At 45.0% G+C, this 12,254-nt stretch overlaps 1 protein-coding gene across 3 annotated transcripts in view; it reads right to left on the minus strand.

The window, feature by feature from the left end:
* RAD54L2 (RAD54 like 2) overlaps positions 1-12,254 on the minus strand; it is a 69,113-nt gene that overhangs the window by 26,807 nt on the left and 30,052 nt on the right. The window contains exon 1 of one of the 3 annotated variants that reach the window (XM_063164480.1): positions 6,136-6,877. The exons of the other annotated variants lie outside the window; for them this stretch is intronic. Coding sequence (XP_063020550.1) covers positions 6,136-6,169 — 34 coding nt within the window. The 5' untranslated portion in view covers positions 6,170-6,877. Of the gene's footprint in view, positions 1-6,135; positions 6,878-12,254 lie in introns of those variants that run through there. 3 annotated transcript variants of the gene reach the window in all.

The following is a 12,254-nucleotide window of genomic DNA, read 5'->3' on the forward strand; positions in this document are numbered from 1 at the left end:
TTTGTGGGCAAAAGCCTGTCAGAGACTAGCTAATACTAGCTAGTGCTACTACAGCCGGTACTGAGCTGTCAAAGCAGGAATGGGAGGAGCACTGAGGGATGGCAAAGAAACTCTAATTGCACAGCTCCAGCTGCAGCTCAGTCCCTGACACACTGAACTACAACTGGAGTGCCAAAGGCTGGAGGAGCAGCTCTGCAGAGCAAGCCCAGCTACAAAGGCTCTGACAGCCTGGAAGGTGCTCTCTGGGTTATGTGATGTTTCCCCAGTGTGCTGGGAACTGGAGTGGTGGGTAGGTGATGCCAGAGTGAAACTGTACCTGGCTCTTGAAGAACAGCAGCTCTCTAACTGCAGCACAGCAATCTACCCAGAGGCTGGCAACAGCCAGAGTCCTCTGGCTCATCCTGTACTCAGCTGTGCAATAAAAATGAAAAATTTTCAAAATATTCTTTGTATGCAACTGGTGCAGCTGTTGCATGGATGCCACGTGAGAAGGGAGGAGTGGTGTCTGCACAGAGCACCTCTCACAGAGGTGGCATTGTGTGAAAACACTTGAGCACCTCAAGGCTGGGCTAGAGACAGTAAATTCCTTGTGAAACTCCTCACATACAGAGGAGGTGAAAGTAAGGGAAAAGCTCAGAGTCCCTTCCTCCAGGCTTTACCTGTTGCAACACCCAGGAGAGGCACAAAGACGGCACACATCAGCACCTGGTTGCTTCCACCCAAAGCACTGGGAAAGTCACCTCAGAGCGGGTCGGAGCAGGACAGAGCAGGACGCAGCCCCTACGGGCACTCGGGGCTCTCCGCGGCAGCCACTGGCAGGGCAGCTAATTAGGAACAAGACTTTGTTCTCCTCGGAAAATAATCGGGCTCAGTCTTCGACGGCAGGGCGCCCCTCCCAGCCACCAGCGCTTAACAAAGCCCTAATTATGTAAGTATTATATAACCCGGCACACCTGCCCCCCCGCGCCGGCCGCGGCACCCGCGCCCGCCCGCGCTGCCCCCGGCACGGCGGACCCCGCGCCCGGCCGCCCCTCTCCGGTCACCGGCTGCCAGCACGACAGCCGGACCGGCCTTTTGTCCGCACAGGACCACGGCTGTGGGAGCTCCGAAGGCAGGCACCGCGCCCTGGCCAAGCGGGGAGCCACGCCGAGAGCCGCGGGACCGGCAGCCCCAGCCCCCGGCGGAACGCAGCCCACTGGCCACGGCAGTGACCGACCGCCGGCACTGCTCCCGCCCCGGCTCTGCTGCCGTGCCCGGGGTCCTGCTGAGTCACAGCCACGCCACTGCCAGGCACAAAGGATCGCTCTTTCGGGCTGAGCCTGCTCCCGGGGGAAGCTTCCCCCACCTGTCAAAAAGCACGTACGTCTTCATGCCCGTTGCTCATTTATCTAGGAGTTAACCAGCCCAGGTCTGTCGTTCATACCTGTCACTGTAACCAGACACAGAGTCTGTCATGTTGGTATAACAAAGAGTGCTGCTTGAAGTCTGAGTAACATGTTTTTCATTTCTCTAAGTATCAGTAAAGCGATCACTCGCTGTGGGTTCAAGACACCTACGTGAAATCTGCTGGTAAGGGATGGCAGGCTGTCTCTGTCCCCAGTGCAGGACCAGAGGATGGAGGGAAGAGATGAGCTCTAAAGAAAAGCCACCAGCACTGACTCTGTGGGCCAGAGCATGAGGAGGGAGCCAGACCATCAGCACACACAAGTCAAACCCATCTCCAGTCTCCTCTGGCAAGAAGTAAGCCCAAATAAATGGAAAACTTTAAAAGATCAATTACAAGGCAGCACTGCCCTTTTTTCCTTCAGACATCTCTCAGCATATCAGTTGCTGATGAACTTATGCTGCTGAATAAAACTCCTTTCCTGGCCTGAAGGAATCCTTCAGGAACAAAAGGCAGCAGAATTGAAGGGTAGGAGCTAGGAATATACCACCCAGAAACCAAAGGGAAAGGAAGCGGCCAAGAAGTGCCAAGAGGCAAACTGGAATATCAAACAGCCAACTTTGGTGACAGGCGATATATCTTCTAACCCTGGGATTATGCAAGCAGAACCAGGCCCCAAATACCCAAGAGATCTTGTTCTGGCTGGGCCTCAATGCTGCGGACGCTGAGACCCGGGTTACATAAACACCAAAGAGCACTTATATAACTGTTGTATGGCACAGGCTCGCAGCCACAGGCACCCCATTGCCACTGGAGTGTGGCAGGTACCTGCTCTGGCACCCAGCCCCTCAGGACCTCCTCCCATTCCTGCACAAGGCCCTGAATGCAGCCCAGGTGAGATGACCGTCTGGTTGTCCTCCCTTTCACAGGCACCAGAGGCTCATGGTTCCTCTGGAGCACTGGGCAATCCCATATCCATTTCCAGCTCAAAAGAGGGTTGTGAAATTTCAAATCAAACATTTTCATAGTGCTTTGAGATGGCAACCTGGAGAGATACACCTGGAGAGATACAGAACACAGCTATCTGCCATCCCTCTTCTAGATATGGAATCAAAACTACTTTTCCTGAAGAAAGTCCTCAAACCTAAACTGTTCCCTCCTGCCGTGCCCCCTCTCTTGCACAGACACTGTGGGCATTAGTGAAGACAGGGAAACAAAGACAGGAAGGCACCCACTGAGGTAGCAGGGGAGGCAGGGATCGGTCACATTTGTCCTTTAGCCAGGGGTGTGCAGAGCAATAAGTTACATAAAGCTACAGCTCTGGAGTCAGGAAATGTTTCAGGCTGAGTGCTGGGAAGTTTTCAACAAGCTGTGCGCAGGAGGGAACTGAAACCTCCCCTTTCTGGTTATCCCAGTTAACTAGTAACCCAGAATAGAGTTTTGTCAGCCAGATTACAAAAATTACCATGGGGATCTAAACCACAAGTAACCGGATTTAACCTTATTTATTTTCACAACACTTCAAAGCTTTTTTAAAAAAGAGAAATATGATCTAGTTTATTGAGGTGGCTAAATATTGATTTAGGTAACAAATTTCCCCTTTCCAGCTTCAGAAAATAGATGCATATGGGGGCTTGACACGTTCCAAGCACAGTGAATCCAGCTGGCTGCTACCATGACTCTTCTAGGATAAATTTCAGGGACTAAGAAAAGAGGACGAGTAGGGGAGCAAGCATTCTGCATTATGCAATGATTACATAAGCATTAATTTACACTAGGTAGCTGGGAGTTGTAGCTTTATATCAGCATACCCTCAGAGCAATGAGAAATAATAAAGAAGGAATTATTGTGCCACACACTTCCAAGGCCACCAAAATGGCAAACAAACAACAAGCACCAGCTGAACTTTAATCTCTGCCTCAAGCTCACATCGTAGCTTTGCTCAGGACCTGCTAACAAGGACAGGGAGAAGGCAGGTGACACTCTCTCCTAATTTAAAAGAGCAGCATGGGAAATAATCCCAGCACAAGGCAACCTCCAGCATCTGAGTCCTCCTTTGTTGTTGCTCCTGATGGTAGCAGTATAAGGGAGGAGCGATTTCAAAATGATAATAGTGTCACTTGTACCCTAGTCAGTGTCAAAGGAGCTCATGGGCATGATGAGCTCCTCATAGTACCTGTGAAACACCCTGCTGTCCATCTTGCAGAGGAAGAAACTAAATCAAAGCAATCAGGTGGGCATCAGTGCTGAGTAACTCAAGTTATTGGCTTCCTGTCCTATGCTCTAACCAACAATTCTCTTTCTTCTCCATAAATATAATTTCCTACTTGAAAAAAAAAACAAAACATAATTGTGGATTTTTCTTAGAACTGTAACAAAGCACAGAACTTCATCTACATTCCCTTTTTCTGCTTCAGTCTCTAAAGAAATTTCAGAGTAAGTTTTAAGGACTCTGTTTAATGAGGGAGGCATCACTTGGGAGAAAAATTCAAATTGTTGAGTTTGAGCCTGTGTGCTACCGCATTCCACTGGCACTTCTCCCATCAACTGCAGCCAGAAAAGTGACCGAGAGCACTGGAGAAAGTTAATAAGACCAGGATGAAAGATCAGGATGAAACACCATTGCTGGAAGAACAATCTGCTTCTAGTTTTCCTTTCCAAAATATTGGTGCTGCTAAAGGAGTTTGACAAAAGGCTGCAAAGTTGTTTGTGGCAATCAGACTCACACAAATTGAAGTCACAATGCCACAAGGATGCCCACCCTAAAAATACACAACACCCTAAAATCTAAGCACATTACAGCCTGGAAAAGAAACAGGCACTTGTTTCTTCAAAAGGTTGCTAAAATGACAATTACCTCTATGGTCAAGTAAGAAATATATGTGTATATCACAAGGAAACAGGGATTTTTACATAAAAGACATTTTTCTTGCAGGATAACAGGGGGATAAGTAGTGTACTGCAACAAACCTTGATTTACTAGCTAGTGGTAATTAAAATCCATTCTAACTTTCTATCAACATTTTTAAAATAAAAAAGTATCACAGCACTGCATATACAGGTGCTTGTTACTTTGAATACCCCAAAGAAGTGTTCAGGCACCTGGAGTGAGGAAAAGCCAGATAAATCAGAGAGGAAAAGAAACATTGTTCAGTGGTTGAAGCACAAAACCAGGGAAGAACATGATGTGTAAGTTCTGCACAGACTCACTCAGTGACCTTGTGCAGTTTATCATCTCTTTTGGGACAGGCAGGCTGTGCAGAAGTGTGGTGGAGACACTCTTGGATCCACCAGCCAGAACAGAACTTCAATATATCAGTTAAAAAGGCTTCCTCAAAGGGAGATCATTTTCTACTGCTAGAGACTTTGGTAGAGGCTGTGACAAACCTTGTCCCAGACTTTACAACTTGAGAAGTACAAAGATGAGTTAATTTGCACTTTTCCTCTCTTACTTTTGTACAAATACCTTCCAACCAAAATTTTTGAAAAGCCTCTAACCTTGTATTTTCCCTCCATCTATGACCTACAGTCTCATTTCCAAAAGCATCTTTCCCTCCCTGTCTTCTCTTTTTATACCTATTATCTAGACTAAGTTACATAAGCCACTTGTATCATCACCCAGATTCCTCATTTATCCAAACTCATTTTCTATTGTAATTCCTTTTTTCTCAGTTCACACTCTCCCAGAATTAGCTTCTTTGTCCTGCCACCACAACCAGAGAAATAAGATAGATTTTTTTGTTTCCTAAACCCCCTTCCCACTAATGGGTACAAATATTCCATGGCTTATTTCTATAAGAACTCCTCATGACAACCACACTGCACTTCTGTAGTAAACCAGGATTCCAGAGCTGGAACTCCTGGGGACCATTTTTGATCAGTCTGTTAGGTTCCTAGCATGACTTTGGAGGTATTTGCCACATGAACAAAGTGCAAGAAGCCTGGCATCACAAAGTATCTCACCTCAAAGTAAGAAGATAAATTATAAATTTAGAAAGTTCTTCAAATCTGAACAAAGTTTTTTCTCCAACATCCTCTCACCAGCAAACAAATTAGGTGGCAGCTATCCCCAAACTGTGAACTCCCATTAGGATTTCACCAGCATCTCCCATTTGATAGGGGGAAAACAGCCAAGTAGCTTTTAGTCTCTTAGGCACTAATTAGGGGATCTGGAGCAAGCACCAACAGCTCTGCCTGGTGCTCAGATTGTTGCCCGGTCAGCAAGTCACCAAATATTTCACTGACAAAAGAAGCTCTTGAAACTTTTATCAAGTAGGATGTTGCAGAGAAAGTATCCACACACAGTTGAAGGGGGTGGGGGAGAGGACAGTGGATATAAAATGATACTGCTATTAACAACTGCCTCCTCTCTTGGAAAAAAGAAGTTTTGCAGAATTACAACACAACAGCAGCAGAAACAATAACAGCCAGACCCAGAATGTCACATCACCAAAGACTTCAGAATTATAGGCACAAAGGAAGAGTGAGCTTCCTTCTCATGCCCCCTCCATCAGGCACTGCAAGGCTCTGAAATCAAAACCTCTTCCATCCCTGCCTGGTAGGGAGCACATTAAAACCTGAGACCTACAGAAAAGCCTTGGTTCCTGATGACTTTTACCAGCCACTGAGTGGGGTGCTCTTGCCCAGGGTGGGAAAATTAATAGCCTGTAACAGGAAAGCAAGAGGGAAAAGAAAACAAGGGAGAAAAAGAAAGAAAAATCAACCCACAAAACCCCCCACCTGTGTCCTACCTGGAAACTGCTGAGACTCATCCAAGAGGAGCATGCTGCTCAGTGCACCGAGGCAAGCCCTTTGCCTGCACACTTGTTCAACGTGGCTGCACACTCTCAGCTCTTCTGCTATTCTTGTCTCAGGGTCTTCAGGACAAAAGTTTCCAGTCACTCCTGACAACTCCTTATCTCTGCCCACAGCCCAGCGAGCATAAATCCACCCTCACTGGCTGTTCAGTTTGCAGGCGGGAAAAGACTGCTGATAAAACAGTCCAGGGTACAGGCAGGGAAACCTGCACTTAAAGTTTCTGAAAATAACTTTGGTAAATAGCTCCTAGTGCTTGAATCCACCCAGCTGGTGTGACGAGAAGCAGTACGTATATATCCTCCCTGCACCCAGCCGAGACGGACCGGGGTCACCGTTACATAACTAGTTAAATATGCCTCGTGTTCAGCCTAAATAAAAATTGTCACTATCTCCTCCCCTGCTCGGAGAGTCAAACAACACAGCCCTGCCCGAGGTAGCTGCTGCTCCACTGGGGCTCGATGCCTGGAGCTGTGCTGCCGGGACGCTTTGGCTTCCGTACGCGCTCCCGAGCAGCGGCAGCAAGCTCAGTTTGCCTGGGAAAAGAGTTTCAGAAGAGAGAAGAGGAGCAGGGAGGCTGAGTGGGTGTGTACAGGGGAGGTCTCTCTCCTCTGGAGCGGCAGAGCTGCACGCTGCCGTACGGATCAGATCCCATTCACTCAGCCTGTGATCCAGTTCAACTAGTGGCAGAGACCAAGACTGAGAATAAAATAAAAATCCTTACATAACCACTCAGGCTCCGGTGGGGCCCCGTGCAAGGGGAATCCCAACAGACAACAGGACACTCAGAGCAGGGGACACGCAGGACCACAACTCCGCCTCTGAGTTTCACTGGTGGGTGGGAAGGAGATGCAAAAAGGAGTACAGCCTTTCTGGCTTTGAAAACAATGGTGATTTTACAAGCTATTTGCATGATGCTGTCTAATTTGCAAGAAACCTGGACAACTGAGACTGAAACTTGAGCAATCTGATGGAGCTGGTAACCTGTCTGAACAACAACAGGTGAAAGAGCATCCTGTTTGCTTGGTTAAACCAGCAGCTTGTAGCCCACTGCAAGTTTCTAAGTTTTCAGGAAAGAACTTGTTAGAATTTGTGGAGTGAGAGATTACTTAAGTGAGTTTTTGTCCCAATAATTCACCTGCATCAGGACAGGCACAAGAGAGAAAAAATAAGTGCAGAATAAGTCCTTTAAAGCTGTAGTTGAACCCCTAAAGGCTATCCACCCTGCTTAACCTTCTTCAGTGTTGCAGAGACTTTATCCACGCCCAGTTCCCTTCACAGGCATATCTAATGCCAGTAATAAACAGCAAACCTCGGCTGAGACACATAATGAAATTAGCTCTCTGGTAGTGAGCACTTGTCCATGTAACAAAGTCAGCTGCTTGAAACAACTGGTGAGGGAGCTCTGGGAAAGCCAGGACACACACAAGGAACCCAAAGCAGGCGGTGTCCGAACAGCCCCCATACAGACCTGCAGGACAATGAGCTGCACTCACAACAGCAAAAGCTGATCTAAAGCTGATCTAAAGGTCTGCAAGAACAGCCAGGGCAGAGCCCAGCTCCCCTTTGTGTGACTCCAGCCATTTTCATTTGACCTTTCATTTGAGAGGATAGCAGGGCACTGTGAGTGCTTGCTGCCATCAAAACACCCTCAGTGCTTCAGGGTACATCACAACTTTGAAGTGAAACAAACCCAAACCCAATATGCTTTTTCATAGTTAGAGCTATATAAATTTCACAAAAAAAAATTAAAAAAGAACTGTATTACAATTAAGACCCTCAGTAACAGGACAGCCTTTCACCTATGTCACAGATTCAAACAGCCTGGCTGGCACACAATGTTTATCAAGGGGGAAAAGAGGGACAAATATATTAAAGAAGTGCATAGCCAAGGATCTTGTAACAGGCCTTATAAGGACATTGTACAGTTGGAATAAATAAGCAAACATGACCTCAGCATCTGACCTAACAGATTTATGAATCTGGAAAGCAAGACTTAAAAACAAGTACTGGGTAAATACAACTGGTATTTGTAAAGCGTGCAGTGCTGGTTTTGGCTGGGAGAGAGTTAATTCTTTTCTTAGAAGCCAGTATGGGACTATGCTTTGGACTTATGTTGGAAATGGTGTTGATAATAGCGATGTTTTTGCTATTGGTGAGCAGGGCTAACACAGAGTCAAGGCCTTTTGTACTTCTGACACTGCCCCACCAGTGAGGAAGCTGGGGGTGCACAAGGAGTGAGGAGGGGACACAGCTGGGACAGCTGACCCCAACTGGCCCCAGGGATATCCCAGACCATATGGTGTCATGCTCAGCATGTAGAGCTGGGGAAAGGAGGAGGAGAGGGGGATATCCAGAGCTATGGTGTTTGTCTTCCCAAGTCACTGTCACTGTGATGGAGCCCTGCTTTCTTGGGGATGGCTGAACACTTGCCTGCCCATGGGGAGGAGTTGATGAATTCCTTGTTCTGCTTTGCTGTTTAACTATCTTTATCTCAGCCCACAAGCTTTGTCACTTTTACTCCAGCAATGTTCTCCTCCATCCCACTAGGGGATAGTGAGTGGCTGTGTGGGGCTGAGCTGCCAGCTGGGGTTAAACCACAACACATCCACATTACAGTAGTCAAGCATGAGAAAAATGGAAGTTCAATACACTGGGGGAAACAGGAAACCTATACCTGTCCTTCTGCAACACAGCAGCAAAAAGGGAATTTCCTTCTTCACCTCAGCATGCAAAATGGAGAAGCAATTTTTCTAGCCCTTCTACTCACAACAGGCTCCTGGTGAGGCCACCACTGCTAGCCAGGATAAACACTTATTCACTCAACCAAGAATTAGATCTGCCTGAAACAGTCAGTTTATAAAATGATCTCCTCATGGAAGGTAATCTTGTTACAGATAAGTCCATTTACTGAACAGCTTTTCCATGAGGCCAGTCTTACCAGTAAGGAACAAGGTTCTCCCCCCCTTTTTGGGGTCTGAAATCTTACCCAGCTGTCACACCTCACCTTCCTCCTCTCAAATCACAAGCTCTTTGCAATTGTACAAACTGTGCTATATGTCACAAGAGGCTTCTCAAAAAGCTTTTGTCACCTGAGAGATTCCCTTGCTAACAACTTAGGGCATTACCTGTTAAAAAACACCCACACAACAATATGAAGTTTGTATTTTCATAGAATATTAAGAGAAAGGTTCTTCAGAACAGGTTTTTTATTTGGCTGACAAGTGTTTCCAGCAGCAATGTCGGCATCCCTGAACACTGCAAATTCACAAGCATTAAAACTCATACTTAAACCTGTCTATAGGGACAAGAAACTTGACCATAAAGTGTTTAAGCGTTTTAAGACATTAATTCCCCTGTATAGCAAAAAAATTATCAAACTGAAGTCAGTTAAACTAAATAAATTTCAACAAAATGTCCCAAAACATGCATTCCCTTCAAGGTGGAGTAGCTCCTTCCCCAGCCCCATGCCTGCTGTCCACCTTGAACCTCTCAGTCCCTGCTCCACAGGCTGAGCAGCTCCATGACTGCTCCCTGACCTGACCCAAGCCCAGCAAGGACAGCAGCAGCAGAAGCACTGCATCTCTGATGTGCCACCCTGCTCTTGGTCCCTGCAAGCTGGGGTGGTGCCCTTCCCTCCAGGCTGTTCATCCTCATCACCACCCCACCAAGCACAAGAGACCTTTCTTGCCCACCCTTAACTGCCCCAGGCTGGCTGCACAGTCCCTTCCCCACACCATGGCTTTCTCCCAGCCAAGCTCCACACCCAGCAGCTCCTTCTGCACACCCCACTGACCTCCACTGTGCAGGGAAGCTGCCTACTAACCCAAATTGTTTGTAAGTTACTGAACATGAACCAGGCTTGACAGCCACATTTCACTCTTGATTAGCACCTGCTAGTAGCACATACACATCATTAAGGCCACTTTCCCTGCCCTAGTTTCCATGATGTTTTAGCAACACAGAAAACACCCAAGAATCCCAGGTTTGACTTGGACACGGTATAAGGTGTTGTTTATCCACCCAGAACGGTTCAGACAGACTCACACTTGGACTCCACAACACTCTGCGTTGGCAACTGAGTATTGCTGGGCTTTGAGAATCATTTGCTTTTTAAACAAACACTGCACTGCAAATAAAAATTGTTTTTGATAAGATCTAAACCAACCATGGAAAACCAGAGGAGTTTTTCCATTGACTTTAGTGAGTTTCAGATTCAACCATAAGGCGTAAAATTTGGTAAATCTGTTTTTTCTAATTTTATTTTATTCATATAAATCTTGGTGTATTTTCTTTCCCAAACTCATCTAAATCATAAGTGGGAGGGGGTTGGAAGTTGTACATAATGTAACAAAAATCTAATTGCACAAAATACAGGAAATGACACAATGCAGCACCTCTTGCAAATGCTTTTCACACTGGCACTGTGGCAAAACACACTGCTTGAGATTCCAAGGCTTTCAGAGGTTGTTTAAATGTACCAAAGAAAATAAGCTGTTACTAGACAAGATGTAATGATTTGAAGTTGAAGAATTTATACCACAGATATTTGTCATCATTCTAATCAAAATTAAATCCATTCAGTTACAATCCCAGTTACATTCAAGAAACTGATTCCTCATTTCTGTAACTTGCTAAATTTCTCTGCTGCTGTAGATGACACAACGTATTTGTGCACCACTGAAGAGTTTTTGGGTACAACTTTAATTTCATTCTATTCATTTTCAGCTATGGGCAAATTTGACACAAATCAAGTTGAGTACACAAAAGTACCACTTTTAAATCACTTCTAACAGTTCAAGTATTTAAATATTTTACATAGATGGGGATTATCTGCAGATGTTTTAATTGCAAAATTTGTTTTGACAGATATTTAAACTAGAAGTTTCTGTTCACCTAGCCCAAAAAGATTTTATCTTGTAGCTTTCTCCTGTCTCATTCCTATTTGCATATTTGCAAGTGAAAATAAAGTCCTCTGACTCCTACTTAGAATTTTTTTGAGGCTGAGTCAGTGAACTGCATATTGAAGAAAATGTGAACAAGACATTTTAAACATCTGCAGTACAAAATATTGTTAATAAAAAAATACTTTGAACCAAACAATGAACCAGACACTTCTACAAGTTCCATGCTGCAGTTTCTCTAAAGCCTAAGCAAGAAGTTAAAAAGATAAAGGAAATAACTGTGATGTGATATTGTATTTTAAAATCTGAAGATTACTTCTATTTTAATTAAAACAGTTCTTCATCTCCCTCCACATGTTTATTATTTAATATTACACTTGCAGAACATATAGCTACATGCACATTTTATTTAACCAACCATTAAAACCATAATGATTTAAAACCATAAAACCAAAACCAATACCATATAAATTAGGGGAAAATGAAATTAAGGAGCCCTTGCATGGTTCTAAACTCAGATGAAAATCAAAGAAGTTTCACCCAGTGAAACTGGGTTTCACCCATTTGAACATAAAAGGGGTGCTGCCTAAAATGTAAACCAGAGAATTTTCACTTTGGTTTCCTTACACTCGTCAGGTGAACTTGGCAAAGTGACTTTGCCACTCCTTACCTGTTCAAGAGGGAAAATACCACATTACAAATTTGCTAATTAGTTTCCATATGATTTCATCACTGTTACAGCAGTTGCAGCTGAGGGAATACAGTACCCATTAGCAATGGCGAGGTGTGGTAGAAAGTTGACAATGTGAAATGTACATGGGGGAAAAAGACATCAAACAGACAGAGGAGCAAGGTGGGACTGTCCTTTGTTAGAGATTCTCTGGCATTATGACAAATAAAAATGCAAGTTTTTGGCCAATAAAGCACAACCTCTATATCCTGCAAAGTTTATCAGAAAAGCAGGAAGACAACTTGGGGCAATTCTTTGTTCAGTTAATAACTGCTGACCCTGCTCCCCACACCTTCATGCTGATCTCACATTTGTGACAGCTTTAAGAGAAGAGCTAAAATACAGATTAAAAAAACATTTGAGAAACTCCATATACATAAATATAGAAAATGCAGAGCCATGGACGTGGGCTGCTCCTCAA

This window comes from Melospiza melodia, chromosome 10, assembly GCF_035770615.1.
Source record: "Melospiza melodia melodia isolate bMelMel2 chromosome 10, bMelMel2.pri, whole genome shotgun sequence".
NCBI lineage: Eukaryota > Metazoa > Chordata > Aves > Passeriformes > Passerellidae > Melospiza > Melospiza melodia.